General features: G+C 47.9%; 1 protein-coding gene across 1 annotated transcript in view; it reads right to left on the bottom strand.

The window, feature by feature from the left end:
- Nucleotides 1-3501: 3501 nt before the first annotated feature.
- gnmt (glycine N-methyltransferase) overlaps nt 3502-14739 on the bottom strand; it is a 45926-nt gene continuing 34688 nt past the window's right edge. Inside the window, exons 5-6 of the mRNA XM_033016761.1 lie at nt 7355-7473; nt 3502-3942 (exon numbers count right to left, since the gene is read on the bottom strand). Of these exons, the coding sequence (XP_032872652.1) occupies nt 3774-3942; nt 7355-7473 (288 nt within the window). The 3' untranslated portion in view covers nt 3502-3773. The remainder of the gene's footprint in view (nt 3943-7354; nt 7474-14739) is intronic.

The raw sequence follows: 14739 nt of genomic DNA, 5'->3' as shown, positions 1-14739 counted from the left end.
TCTCCCGGAGTTTGTACGTTCTCCCCGTGGCCGCCTGCGTTTTTACCGGGTGCTCCAGTTTCCTCCCACATGTACAGGTTTGTAGGCTAATTGGCTTTGGCAAAGATTGTAAATTGTCGCTATTGTCTGTAGAAAAGTGCTAGTGTACGGGTGAAGCAGGTCGGCACGGGCTCGGTGGGCCGAAGGGACTATTTTCACACTGTATCTCTAAACTAAACTATACTACACTAAGCTAAACTAAACTAAGCTAAGCTAAACTAAACTAAGTTAAACTAAACACCTCCACTCAGTCCGCCTTAACCTACCTGATCTCCTGGTTGCCAAACACTTAAACTCCCCCTCCCATTCCCAATCTGATCCTTCTGTCCTGGGCCTCCTCCATTGTCAGAGTGAGGCCCGGAGCAAATTGGAAGAACAGCATCTCATATTTTGCTAGGGTAGCTTACACCCCAGCAGTTTGAACATTGATTTCTCTAGCTTCAAGTAGCCCTTGCTTTCCCTCTCTCTCTCTATCCCCTCCCCCTTCCCAGTTCTCCCACCAGTCTTACTATTCTATCTCTGCACCATCCACTCCTCCGAAGTAGGGTCTCGACCCGAAACGTCACCCATTCCTTCTCTCCAGAGATGCCGCCTGTCCTGCTGAGTTACTCCAGCATTTTGTGTCTACCTTTAAGCTAAACTAAGCTAAGCTAAACAAAACTAAGCTGAACTAAACTATACGAAACTTAAACTAAACTAAATTAAACTAATCTGAATGTAACTAAAGTAAACTGCAGTAAAGTTACAGTAATGGTGAATCTGATTGTTCATATGCCTGTATGTTCTGGCTCTTGTCTTAGTCGTTGTTCTGCAGTGTAACCCGCTGGGATGCAGAGGTACATGGTCAGGGAGAACTCCTTGGGCATGAAGTGGTTCTGCTCGCCTGCCGGAGGATGTGTGATTTTCCCCTCCGGGCTTCCTGGTCGCCTCCTCTCCCTTCCACGTGACATGGCTGGAGTCCTAAATAGCGTCCTTTAGCTTGGAACGACAGCATGTAAACCGGCCCTCCGACCCGCCAAGTCCGCACCTACCATCGGTCACCCGTTCACACTAGTTCCACGTTATCCCACTTTCTCATCCACTCCCCGCACACCAAGGATAAAGTATTGAACATTGTGCCTGAAAGTGGCGGGCTGTTTTACCATTCGGTCGCGAGACGGACCCCCAGTGTGGGTCTATCTAATACAGGGATTCTTCCCCTTTATATCGGGGGCATGGGGTGGAGGGTATTACACCGAGGAGTCCCTTGCATCCAATTCCTGAGCCAGTTCACACACTCGTCAGACGCCTATCCTGACCTACCTGATCTCCCGGTTGCCAAACACTTTAATTCCCCTTCCTATTCCCACACTGACCTTTCTGTCCTGGGCCTCCTCCATTGCCAGAGTGAGGCCCCGCGCACATTGGAAGAACAGCACCTCATATTTCACTTGGGCAGTTTCCTCCTCAGCGGTATAAATATGGATTTCTCTAACCTCAAGTAACCCTTGCATTCCCTCTCTCTCCACCCCTCCCCAACCCAAGTCTTTCATCCGCAGCTACAGCTAACAATGGCCTGTTTCCTTTATCATTGTTACTTTTTTTGCATTCATTTGTTCTATAACTCTCTACATCACCGTCTATATCTCTCCTTCCCCTTTCCCCAGTCTCTCAGTCTGAAGAAGGGTCTTTGCCCATAACATCACCCATTCCTTCTCTGCAGAGATGCTGCCTGTCCCGCTGAGTTACTCCTGCTTTTTGTGCCACTTTTGTGGGCTGGATGTAGTGTGTGTGGTTTCAGCCTCTGTTCTAATATTTGAAGGGGCTGCTCCTTGCCTTCTGGCTGCACTTCACACCCACCATCCTCATCTTTGGACACCCTGTGCATAGGGGAGAGGGTCGGGCTGAAGATGTCCTGGTTGGGTTGCTCCTGGGCCTGGCCAAGTTGGCCATCTACGAGTCACTGCGCCAGGCAGAAGAGGGCTCCATTTTCCGGATTACGTCCTCGCCCGGGTGGTGTTAGAGAGGGCGTCCATGGCTGTCCATGGGCGACCAGGGGGATTACCGGGACCGCTGGGCACCACGGGGGGTTAACTGTATCCTGGATCAGAATTGTGTCATAGTGTCTTTATAAATCAGAGCATTGAGTATAGAAGTTGGGATGTAATGTTAAAATTGTACAAGGCATTGGTGAGGCCAATTCTGGAGTATGGTGTACAATTTTGGTCGCCTAATTATAGGAAGGATGTCAACAAAATAGAGAGAGTACAGAGGAGATTTACTAGAATGTTGCCTGGGTTTCAGCAACTAAGTTACACAGAAAGGTTGAACAAGTTAGGGCTTTATTCTTTGGAGCGCAGAAGGTTAAGGGGGGACTTGATAGAGGTCTTTAAAATGATGAGAGGGATAGACAGAGTGGATGTGGATAAGCTTTTCCCACTGAGAGTAGGGAAGATTCAAACAAGGGGACATGACTTGAGAATTAAGGGACAGAAGTTTAGGGGTAACATGAGGGGGAACTTCTTTACTCAGAGAGTGGTGGCTGTGTGGAATGAGCTTCCAGTGAAGGTGGTGGAGGCAGGTTCGTTTTTATCATTTAAAAATAAATTGGATAGTTATATGGATGGGAAAGGAATGGAGGGTTATGGTCTGAGCGCAGGTATATGGGACTAGGGGAGAATACGTGTTCGGCACGGACTAGAAGGGTCGAGATGGCCTGTTTCCGTGCTGTAATTGTTATATGGTTATATGGTTATAGTAATTTAATATTTAATATTAAGAATAATTGGTATTTTACGTATTTGCTGGTGGGTGTGCTCTTGCTGCTTGTTTTGTAAATATTATTATTGTTAATAATTGAATACATTTATTTTTGTAAATCAAAACGGTGTGGCTGTCGATAGATTGACCTGTAACTGTGTGTCTGACCGACCCCTCCACATTTTGACCCACATTCCCCAGAAGGCAGGAGCATGGAGTTGATAGAAGGGGGAGATACTGTAGATCAGCCACGATTGAATGGGCTGAACAGCCTAATTTTGATCCTGGAACTTGTGATCAGTCTGAGAGTGTTGCGTTTGGTGAAGTTGCCTGAATATCATTGTGAATGGCCCACACCAGTTAGGGGTGGTCACAGTGGCGCAGTGGTAGGGTTGCTGCCTTACAGTGCTTGCAGCGCCGGAGACCCGGGTTCGATGCCGACTACGGGTGCTGTCTGTACGGAGTTTGTACGTTCCCCCCGTGGGTTTTCTCCGAGATCTTCGGTTTCCTCCCACACTCCAAAGACGTACAGGTGTGTAGGTTGATTGGCTAGGTGTATGTGTAAATTGTCCCCAGTGTGTGTAGGATTGTGTTAGTGTACGGGGATCGCTGGTTGGTGCGGAATCGGTGGGCCAAAGGGCCTTGTTTCCGCTCTGTATCTCCAAAATACTAAAACCAGTCAGAGTTGAATCCAGGATTGAGATAGTGCTAATGCCAACCACATACAATCAATGCTTTTTTTTACTAATTACAGAATCGTTATCTTGTTGCTTCCATCCATGATCCAAAATCAATTACATACACCAGCCCATGTCCTGATTCACCAATTACCTCTGTAGCCCACACCTCCCCGCCAATGTAGATTGTGGTCATCCGTTTGGGTTGCCATTGCCCGTTGAGCGCGCGGCGATGTCCAATATTCTGTTGCCTTCCGGGATTCCCGCGTTCGTGTGTCCTCCTCCCCCTCACACTTGGTGGGACGGCACAGCAACCGCTCAGCCAGTCTTCTTCACCACGTGGATGTAGTAGCAAGGGGTGTCTTGCCCGGGGCAGTGGGGCTTGAAGTCACCGTACAGGGAGTGCTGGCATTTGCCCTGGAAAGCCCCCTTCAGCATCTCGGTGAAGCCTTCCAGGCGGTGAGGGTAGTAGGAGAGGCGGAAGGTGCTGAGGGAGACAAGAAGGTGGGAGATGAGAACTGTGCAGCGTAGGAAGGAACTGCAGATTAGTGCGGGTGTCAGGGGTTATGGGGAGAAGGCAGGAGAATGGGGTTAGGAGGAAGAGGTAGAATGGCCATGATCGGAGCGCAGCAGTTGCTGCCTCACAGTGCCAGAGACCCGGGCTCAATCCCGACTACTGGTGCTGTCAGTATAGAGTTTGCACGTTCTCCCTGTGACCACCTGGGTTTTCTCTGGATGCCCCGGTTTTCTCCCACAGATGTGCAGGTTTGTAGGTTAATTGGCTTGGTATAAATGTAAATTGTCCCTGGTGTGTGTAGGATAGTGTTAGTGTGGGGGATCGCTGGTCGGCCCGGACGGTAGAGTTGCTGCCTTACAGCGCCAGAGCCCCGGATTCGATCCTGGCCAAGGATGCTGTCTGTACAGAGTTTGCACGTTGTTCCTGTGACCGCGTGGGCTTTCTCCGGGTGCTCCGGTTTACTTCTCACATCCCAAAGATGTCTGGGTTTGTAGGTTAATTGGTCCTCTGTAAAAATTGTCCCTAGTGTGTAGGGATTGGAAGAGAATGTGGAGTAACAGCTAATAACCTCTGATCCAGGCAGTATTGATGGGAGAAGATGTATCGTTTATCATGATGAGAGTAGCATACAATTTACATATGTTTCTCTAGCTTAGGAACTGTGCACATCTCTAAATTTACCAACAATAAATCGATTGTTAATTAATCAAAGATTAATTAAAGAATTAATCAAAGATATATTGGTTCACACAGGTTCTATGTTATCCCACTTTCTCATCCACTCCCTACACACTAAGGGGCAATTTACACAGGGCCAATTAACCTACAAACCATTTGGGATGTGGGAGGAAACTAGAGCACTGGGAGGAAACCCACGCAGTCTCAGGGAGAACGTGCAAACTCCACACACAGACAGCACCCAAGATCAGGATCAAACCCAGGTCTCTGGTGTCATATGTGCCATCCCTGTTACTGATAGACAGATGTAATATGTAGATGTGTTTAAGAAGGAACTGCAGATGCTGGAAAATCGAAGTTAGACAAAAATGCTGGAGAAACTCAGCGGGTGAGGCAGCATCTATGGAGCGAAGGAAATAGGTAACGTTTTGGGTCGAGACTCTTCTTCAGTCTGAAGAAGGGTCTCGACCCGAAACGTCGCCTATGTAGATGTGTGGTTTATTTTATTTAGTTTAGTTTTGAGATACAGCACAGAAACAGGCCCTTCGGCCCACGGAATCCAGACCAACCAGCGATCCCAGCACACTAACACTATCCAACACACCTAGGGGCAATTCGGAGGAGGCGCTGTCCTGAACGGCTGCCTGTCCTGCAGCTGTCCGTTTTTTCCCCTTCTTTTTTATTATTTTTAGTTCGTTAAGTGTACAGTCAGGGGGTCTAAATCTTTTATGTGTGGGGGGTGGTGGGGGGGAAGGGGGAAACTGCTTTTCTAAGTCCCTACCTGGTCGGAGGGGTTGCCTTCCTCCGAGCAGCGTCTTCGACCTGTCCTCGCGGCCTACCAGCGGGTCCTGGAGCGACGTTTCCCTGAGGGGACCTGGCCAGAACATCGGCTTTGGCGGCGGCGCAGAACATCGGCTTTTGCGGCAGTGCAGCGCTGGAGCGCTATTGCGGAGCGGGCGATGCCTTTCCTGGGTCACCGCGCTGGGACTCCACTATGCTTGGTACCGCCGAGGAAAACATCGTGGAGCCGCGGTTCTGCGGAGCGGCCAGCTGCGACGTTGAACTTACATCTCGCCGAGATCACCAGTGTGCGGAGCTCCGTCCGGCGCGGTCTGTTGGCTTGGAAGCCGCAGGCTCCGGTGGGAAGGCGGCCGTTCCTGGCACCCCAAGCCGCTGGGGGTTCTCCCGACGCCGGAGTACCATCACCCGGCGAGAACATCGGGCGCCGTGGCGGCGACTGTGGAGGCCTCAATAGGCCCGACTATGGGTGGACAAGAGGATGGGGACTGGACTTTGTGCCTTCCCCCACAGTGGGAATCACTGTGGGGGGATGTTTTGGTGTTGAATTTCTTTATGAATACTGTGTTGTATTTTTATTAGTGTGCTGCAAGGACATCAGAATTTCCCTTGAATAAGGGGATTAATAAAGTAATCAATCAATCAATCAATCAATCAATTGATATATATACCAAGCCAATTAACTTACAAACCTGTACGTTTTTGGAGTGTGGGAGGAAACCGTAGATCTCGGAGAAAACCCACGCAGTCACGGGGAGAACGTACAAACTCCGTACAGACAGCACCGTTGGTCAGGATCGAACCCGGGTCTCCGGCACTGCAAGCTCTGTAAGGCAGTAAATGTACCGCTGCACCACCATGCCACCCTTGTGTACATACCTTGAGAACCACATACATTGTGCAGTGTCACCTTTGATACAGGATTGCATCAGCTAACAGTGTCATCTGAATGTTGTTTACCTTTGATAAAGCATATTTGTTTAGTGGTTCTAACCCTGTCCCTGTTCTAACACAACAAAACAAAACAGCCCACAACACCACTAAGAGTTTTGCAGGTTGCTGGGTTGAAATAGATGGGTATCAGGTGGATACAAGGATCTGCAAATGCTGGAAAGTTGTATGAATGACATTTAACCTCAGCTGGATCCAGTTTGAAGGTTTGCAGCGAAATATGGAGAATCTATTGTGACATTGACTCAGTCTGAGGCAGCAGGGTGGCACAGTGGTGCAGCGGTAGAGTTCCTGCTTTACAGCGCCAGAGACCCGGGTTCGATCCTGACTGCGGGTGCTGTCTGTAAGGAGTTTGTACATTCTCCCTGCGACCGCATGGGTTTTCTCCGGGTGTTCTGGTTTCCTCCCATACTCCAAAGGCACACAGGTTTGTAGGTTAATTGGCTTTGGTTGGATTATAAATTGTCCCTGTTTAAGAAGGAACTGCAGATGCTGGAAAATCGAAGGTCGACAAAATTGCTGGAGAAACTCAGCGGGTGCGGCAGCATCTATGGAGCGAAGGAAATAGGCAACGTTTTGGGCCGAAACCCTTCTTCAGACTGATGCAGGATGAGGGGAGAGGGGGGGGGGGAGGGGGGCGGGAAGAAGAAAGGAAGAAGGGGAGCCAGAGGGCTGAGGGAAAGCTGAGAAGGGGAGGAGACAGCAAGGGCTACCGGAAATTGGAGAAGTCAATGTTCAAGCCACTGGGATGCAGACTGCCCAAGCGGAAAATGAGGTGTTGCTCCTCCAGTTTCCGGTGCTCACTCTGGCAATGGAGGAGGCCCAGGACAAAAAGGTCGGATTCGGAATGGGAGGGGGAGTTGAGGTGCTGAGCCACAGGGAGATCAGCACTTCAACTCCATTGTCTTGAGTCTTAAGGGTTATCTTCAGCCTCAGTTCCCTTGCACAATCCTACCTCACGTCTGGTTGCTGGTCCACCTCATTGGGCACGTGCAAGGTGTAGTCCAACGTGACCATGTGCGGCTTGCTGTTCACATAGAGTACGGAGGTGCTGATGTCACTCTTCAGGTCACTCTGGAAGACACAATGTTTGCTGCAGGGTAGCAAGGAGCATCACAGGAACAGGCCCTTCGGCCCACAATGTCTGTGCTGAACATGATGCCAAAACCAACTCTTATCTGCTGGCACGTGATCCACAGCCCTCCATTCATAGTGTCATAGAGTCACGCAGCTTTGAAATAGGCCCTTCGGCCCAACTTGTCCCATCTACACTAGTCCATGGGGAGAAGGCAGGGGAATAGGGTTAGGAGGGAGAGATAGATCAGCCATGATAGAATGGAGGTGTAGACTTAATGGGTCGATTAGGCCCATGTCCCTCTAAACTTGCCCTATCCATGTATTTATCCAAGTGTTTCTTAAACGTGCATGCCTCATCTCCCTCCTCCGGTAGGTTGTTTCATACACCCACCGCCCACCTCCTACATATCCATGTGCCAACCTAAAAGCCTCTTAAACACCACTAACGTTCCCGTTTCCACCACCACCCTCTGCCAGCATGTACCTGACCCTCTTGACTCCTTGTGTAAAGAGTTTGCCCCAAACATTTTAATAAAACTTTCCCCCTTTAACCTTAAAGCTATGCCCTCTAGTATTTGATATTTCCATGCTGGGCAAAATGTTCTGACTGTCTATCCCTCTCATCATTTTATATTCTTTCTACCAACCTCAGGCTTTCCAGAGAAAACAATCTGAGTTTGTCCATCCTCAAGTTTGCCACAAATGGCTGTGTAGGCCGTCATTAGTTTTTTTTTTAAAGAGAGATTGAAAGCTTCTTGATTGGCAGGGGCATACGGTATGGATGGGCAGAATGGCCTAGTTCTGCTTCTATGATCTTATGATCTCCACTGATAGCTAATACCATCTAATTATGGCAGCATTTTGGTAAACCTCCTATTCACCGTTTGCAAATCCTTTACATCTATCTATATTACTAAAAGTCTGATCTTGACCACTTTTGGCTCACTGTGCTGCAATTTCCAAGAGAACGCCGCCACCTACGGCCGTCATTTTTGGCCACCTCGCTCAGAGCCCCCCTCCGCCATCCGGGACTGGAGGATTTTTCCCATCGATGAAAAATCAGAGAGATATTAATGTTTTTTTTAAATTTGCCATTCTCTCTGCTGCCCCTGCTGGAGGGAGGGGGAGGGACTATAAAACCAGGAAGTGGTGTGCCTCATTCAGTTTCTGAGCTTTGAATAACACTGAACACATGTCTACTCAACTGTGAGTGCCCTTAATGTGGTTTGAAAATGAAAATATGGTTGGTTTGAAGTAAAAAGGCCATGCAAATGGTTGTTCAGGAGGTTTGGGTTTAAGTAAAAGGCACTGCAAATGGTTGTTTGGGGGGTTTGGGTTGAAGTAAAATGGCACTGCCTGCAAATAGTTGTTTGGGGGGTTTGGGTTGAAGTAAAAAGGCACTGTAAATGGTTGTTTGGGTTGAAGTAAAAAGGCACTGCAAATAGTTGTTTCGGGGGTTTGAGTCGAAGTAAAAAGGCACTGCAAATGGATGTTTGGGGGGTTTTGGGTTGAAGTAAAAAAGGCATTGCAAATGATTGTTTGTCTAAACTTGACAACTTCCTGTTTGCACTATATTGATTTTAGATAAAATGCTACCACTTACGGCTGTGATTTTTGGCCATCTTACTCAGTCCCCCTCCGCTCATCAGGTGCAGAGGATTCTTCCCATCAATTAAAAATAAAAGTGTTATTAATGTTTAAAAAATGTTGAGAATCTCCTGTCAATCACGCGATGAAGGCCACACCATTTCCGGTGGGATGGGGAGGATTATAAAACCCGGAAGTGTGGGTGTGGCTCAGTCTCTGCATGATGGGGGAGGGAGAGGTCACAACTGTCTGAGCTGTGAATCAACTGAACACACCGAATGTGTATTGAACTGTGAGTGTGGTGTTTTGTGTGGTTTTATGGTGGTTTCACCCTGCTTGAAATGGTATGAAACTGCATTTGAATGTGGTGGGCTTGCACTCTGCATGAAATGGTATGAAATTGCATTTGAATGTGGTGTTGTTGCACCCTGCATGAAATGGTATGAAATTGCATTTGAATTTGGTGGCCTTGGACCATCCTTGAAATGGTATGAAACTGCACTTGAATTTGGTGGCCTTGCACCCTGCTTGAAGTGGTTGGAAACTGCACTTGAATTCGGTGGCCTTGCACCCTGCTTGAAGTGATAGGAAACATAGAAACATAGAAAATGAACCTGAATTTGTTGGCCTTGCACACTGCTTGAAGTGGAAAGAAACTGCATTTGAATTTGGTGGCCTTGCACTCTGCTTGAAATGGAAGTGAGCCAACTGCCAGCCCACCAGCCGTGAGTGAGCTGCCAGCACATCAGGCTTGAGGGACTGAGCTGCCACCCCAAGAATCCATTTGGCCCACAATGTCCATCCTAGCCCCCTGGAGACCAGTAGTCCCTGCAGCCAACAACACCCATACCAGCGCTCCAGAAAGCCCCCCCCCCCCCCCCCCTCTCCCCCCCCCCCCCCCCCCTCTCCCCCCCCCGCCCCCCCCCCACACTGGCCACCAATATTACAATTGGTGGAGAGGTGGAATATTGCGTCGGGGGACCAGCCCTCCCCTGTGAACATGGGACCCAACGGGTCCCACTTAGTATAGTACTTCTTGTAATGGGGTCATAAGGTCATGTGATAAGAACAGAATTAGGCCATTCGGCCCATCATATCTACTCTGCCATTCTATCATGGCTGATCTATCTCTCCCTCCTAACCCCATTCTCCTGCCATCTACCCATAACCCCTGACACCCATACTAATCAGAGGGTGACCAGACCAGCACTGGGCTACTCAGCACTGGACGTGTACTCGCTGGAGTTTAGAAGGTTGAGGGGGGACCTCACTGAAACTTACAGAATAATGAAAGGCATTGATAGAGTGTATGTGGAAAGGATGTTTCCACTGGTGGGAGAGTCTAGGACCTGAGGTCATAGCCTCAGAATTAAAGGGTGCTCTTTTAGAAAGGAGGTGAGGAGGGACCTCTTTAGTCAGAGGGTAGTTAATCTGTGGAACTCATTGCCAGAGGGCTGTGGAGGCCAAGTCAGTGGATATTTTTAAGACAGAGATAGACAAATTCTTGATCAGTACAGGTGTCAAGGGTTATGGGGAGAAGGCAGAAAAATGGGGATTAGGTGGCAATCAATCATGTTTGAATGACAGAGTTGACTCGATGGGTCGAATGGCCCAATTCTACTCCTATAACTTGTGAACTTGTGAACTGCACAGAATATTCCAAATGCGGCCTAACTAAAACCACATAACGCTGCATTGTAAATTCCTGACTTTTATCCTGATGAAGGCAAGCACCGCATATTTCTTCTTTACCATTCTATCTACTTGTGTTGCTACCTTCAGGGAGTTATGGACATGGATCCCAAGATCCCTCTCTACATCAATGCTGTTAAAATGGTGAACAGGCTCATCGGGAAGGCCGGCTCCATCCTGGGGACGGAGTTGGATTCATGGGAGGTGGTCTTGGAGGGGAGGATGCTCCTCAAACTGCAGAGCATCTTGGCCCAGTGGCTATCAAACTGTACAACTCATCCCCCTTATGTTGTGGGGTAGACTGAGACTGAACCCCCCCCCCCCCCCAATCTTTGCACATCCCCAATCCTTTCCACTTGTCACTTTAATTTCTAGATTCATAGATCTTGTGTTTTATGACTGTTGGCAGATCAATTTCCGTCCTGGGATAAATAAAGTTCTATCGTATCGTGTCGTATTGCCCTTCAGAAGAATTTTGGCATGCAAAAGCGATGAATGGTAAGAGATTTTATTATTTCTACGTAGCTAGAACAGAACGGTGCATCACAGGAACAAGTACTTCTGCCCGCAATGTATGTGCCAAAACATGATGCCAAGACCAACTCATCTGCCTGCCTGTGTCCCATATCCATGCGCCTATCCAAAAGTCTCTTACTCACCACTATCATATCAACCTCCACCCCCCACCCTTGGCAGCATGTTCCATAGGGCTCTAGTTTAGTTTAGTTTAGAGATACAGCACAGAAACAGGCCCTTCGGCCCACCGAGTCCTCGCCGACCAGCGATCACCCCGTACACTAACACTGTTCTGCACACAATAAGGACAATTTCCAATTATACCAAGCCAAGTACCCGACAAACCTGTAAGTCTTTGGAGTGTGGGAGGGAACCTGAGATCCCGGAGAAAACCCACGCAGGTCACGGGGAGAGCGTACAGACACCACCCATGTATCAGGAGCGAACCCGGGTCTCTGACGATGTAAGGCAGCAACTCTACCGCTGCTCCATCGTACCACCCCTCTAGAATGGAGGAAGATTGGATCGTGATGGTCAATGCGAAGCTGTCAGTGAAGACTATAGAAAGCGGTGGGGAGAGTGGGACATAGGGAATGGCCTTTCGTTGGCACGGACATTGTGGGCCGAAGGGCCTGTTCCTGTGCTGGGCTGTTATAGTACAGTACAGACTCGCTGGGTCCCATGGTCTCTCTCTTTGACGAAACAATGCTTCCTGAAATTGATGTTAATAATACACTACATATCTAACGGGCCTGTCCCAATTAGGCGACTCTTTAGGCGACTGCCAGGGACTAGTTTTAATGGAATTCACCTACAACACCTGGCGACAACCTACGACAGCACCCACGACAACAAAAATTGTTGCCACTGTCGGCGAAAAATTTTCAACATGTTGAAAATATTGCGGCAGTCACCCAAAAAACTACCTAAGTGGGACAGGCCCAAAGTCTTTCTTTCAAAGCATTTGTGTCTAGGACTGGATTTTCCCTTTTCTTAATGAACAAAAAAAAATCTAAAAAGCAACGCATAAGGGAGATGTTTAATTTAGTTTAGTTTAGTGATACAGAGCGGAAACAGGCCCTGCAGCCCACCGAGTCCTCGCCGACTAACGATCACCCAGCACACTAGCATTATCCTACACCCTATGGACGATTTACAGTTTTTGCCAAAGCCAACTAACGTACAAAGCTGTGTGTCTTTGGAGTGTGGGAGGAAACCGGAGCGCCCGGAGAAAGCCAACATGGTCACAGGGAGAACGTACAAACTCCGTACAGACAATCACTCATAGTCAGAATCAAACCCGGGACTCAGGCGCTGTGAGGCAGCAACTCTACCGCTGTGCCACGGTGATGGGCAGGGAATTTATTTTTAATAGATAGTGCTGAGTGCCTGGTACGTGCTGCTGAAGGGTTTTATATAGGCACATGATATGCAGGGATTGGAGGGATGTTGATCACCAGGTTACAGGCAGAGGAGATTAGTTTAACTTGGCATCATGTACAACACAGACAATGTGGGCCGAATGGCCTGTTCCTGTGCTGTACTGTGTTATGTCGCATGTTACATTTCCATAATAATTTGGCTTTGGTGCCCTTTGTAGAAACAAAATACCTGGCAGTCCTGGGGACGATTTAAAAACATCTTCAGACAGTCAGAACCATTGGAAATGTCAAAGACTAAAAGGCCCAGCTCTAAGGTGAGAGGGGCAAAGTTCAAAGGGGCAAGTTTTTTTACAGGTGGGTGCCTGGAACGTGCTGCCAGGGGTGGTGTTGGAGGCAAATACGATAGTGGCGTTTAAGAGGCTTTTAGATAGGCATGTGGATATGCTGGGAATAGAGGGATACGGATCACGTGCAGATCAGTTTAACTTGTCAACATGTTCGACACAGACATACTGGGCCGAAAGGCCTGTTCCTATGCTGCAATGTTCTATGAAGAAACAAGGAACTGCAGATGCTGGTTTACAAAAATAATGTTGCAGAGTGCTGGAGTAACTCAGCGGGTCAGGCAGCATCTCGGGAGAACATGGATAGGTGAAGCTTTGAATCGGGACCTTTCTTCAGACTCTACTTCTGTACTGTGCTGTGTTCTATGGCTGATGTAATATTTCCACAATAATTTGGCTTTGGTTTTCTTTGAAGATGATTGTCATATCTTTTTTTTAAGACATAGGGGCCTGTTCCTATGCTGTGCATTTCTCTGCTCTATGGTGCCGTCTCTGATCTGTTCTGTTCCTTTCCATACCTCTAGTTTCCCTCTCTCCTGACTCTCAGTCTGAAGAAGGGTGGTGACCCGAAACATCGCCTATTCCTTTTCTCCGGAGGCGCGGCCTAACCTGCTGAATTACTCCAGAATTTTGTGTCTATCTTCTGCTTAGAGTTACTTTAGTTTAGAGACACAGCGTGGAAACAGGTCCATCGGCCCACTGAGTCCACGCCGACCCTGCACATTAACACTATCCTACACACACTAGGGACAATTTTACATTTATACCAAGCCAATTAACCTACAATACCTGTACGTCTTTGGAGTGTGGGAGGAAACCGAAGATCTCGGAGAAAACCCACGCAGGTCACCGGGAGAACGTGCAAACTCTCTCTTCTATAACATGGGCAGAAATGGTGATTGAAATAGTAAGATTAAACGAGAACTTACCAGTTTGAAGTTTGATCTTTATTTCACGAGGAGTTACGATGAGGGATTATGTGAAGACCCCGCCAGCACGCGTGCGCGACATTCTTCAAAGCAGCGGTGTGGAATCACAGTAATAGTAATTGAAATAAACATAGTAAGATAAGAAGAACTAATATACCAGTTGACCTTTATAATAGAGGGCGGGAGCGGAGGGCACGTAATCCCTCATCGTAACTCCTCATAAAATAAAGATCAAACTTCAAAATGGCAAGTTCTCGTTTAATCCTACTATTTTACTTCGGAGTCACGTGAGTGACTACGTGAAGATTTTAAAGATCTGTGATTTCAAGCCGTGGAACAGTCCATGCTTCACTCACTGCCGAAGTCATTCAAGGGAGGAAGTATGTTATCGTATTCAGACATGTATCCAATTCAAACAATAACAATTTATTTTAACAAAATAATGCTCCCTTGGGCTAAATGTATTACAGAATTTAAACTTGATTCTGTAACACCGTAGGTTTGGTTATTGGCTTTTATAAAGAATTGGAAGGTCTTTCTCTAGACCATCCTGCTGTTGCCAGGATATGGTCCATAGGCACTTCCATGTCTCTTGCTGCTGGTGTTGCTGTTGCCCTTGTGGATAGAGATTTAAGATGTCAGTATCCAGCCCAGCAGCTCCCAAACCTGTCTGAGCCATCTAGAGATGGTTTGTACTGATACCCGGCTATTAGGCTGTTTATGGCTGCCCATAGTGCCAATTTACTTCCTCTTAAAGTTCAGGTAGTCTTAAGGTATAGAAGTTGTGTCATTACACACAGTCGGGTGTCAGAT

This window comes from Amblyraja radiata, unplaced genomic scaffold, assembly GCF_010909765.2.
Source record: "Amblyraja radiata isolate CabotCenter1 unplaced genomic scaffold, sAmbRad1.1.pri scaffold_477_ctg1, whole genome shotgun sequence".
Classification (NCBI taxonomy): Eukaryota; Metazoa; Chordata; class Chondrichthyes; order Rajiformes; family Rajidae; genus Amblyraja; species Amblyraja radiata.
Note: the sequence above shows the minus strand (reverse complement) of the source record. Positions and strands in the feature narration are given on the sequence as shown.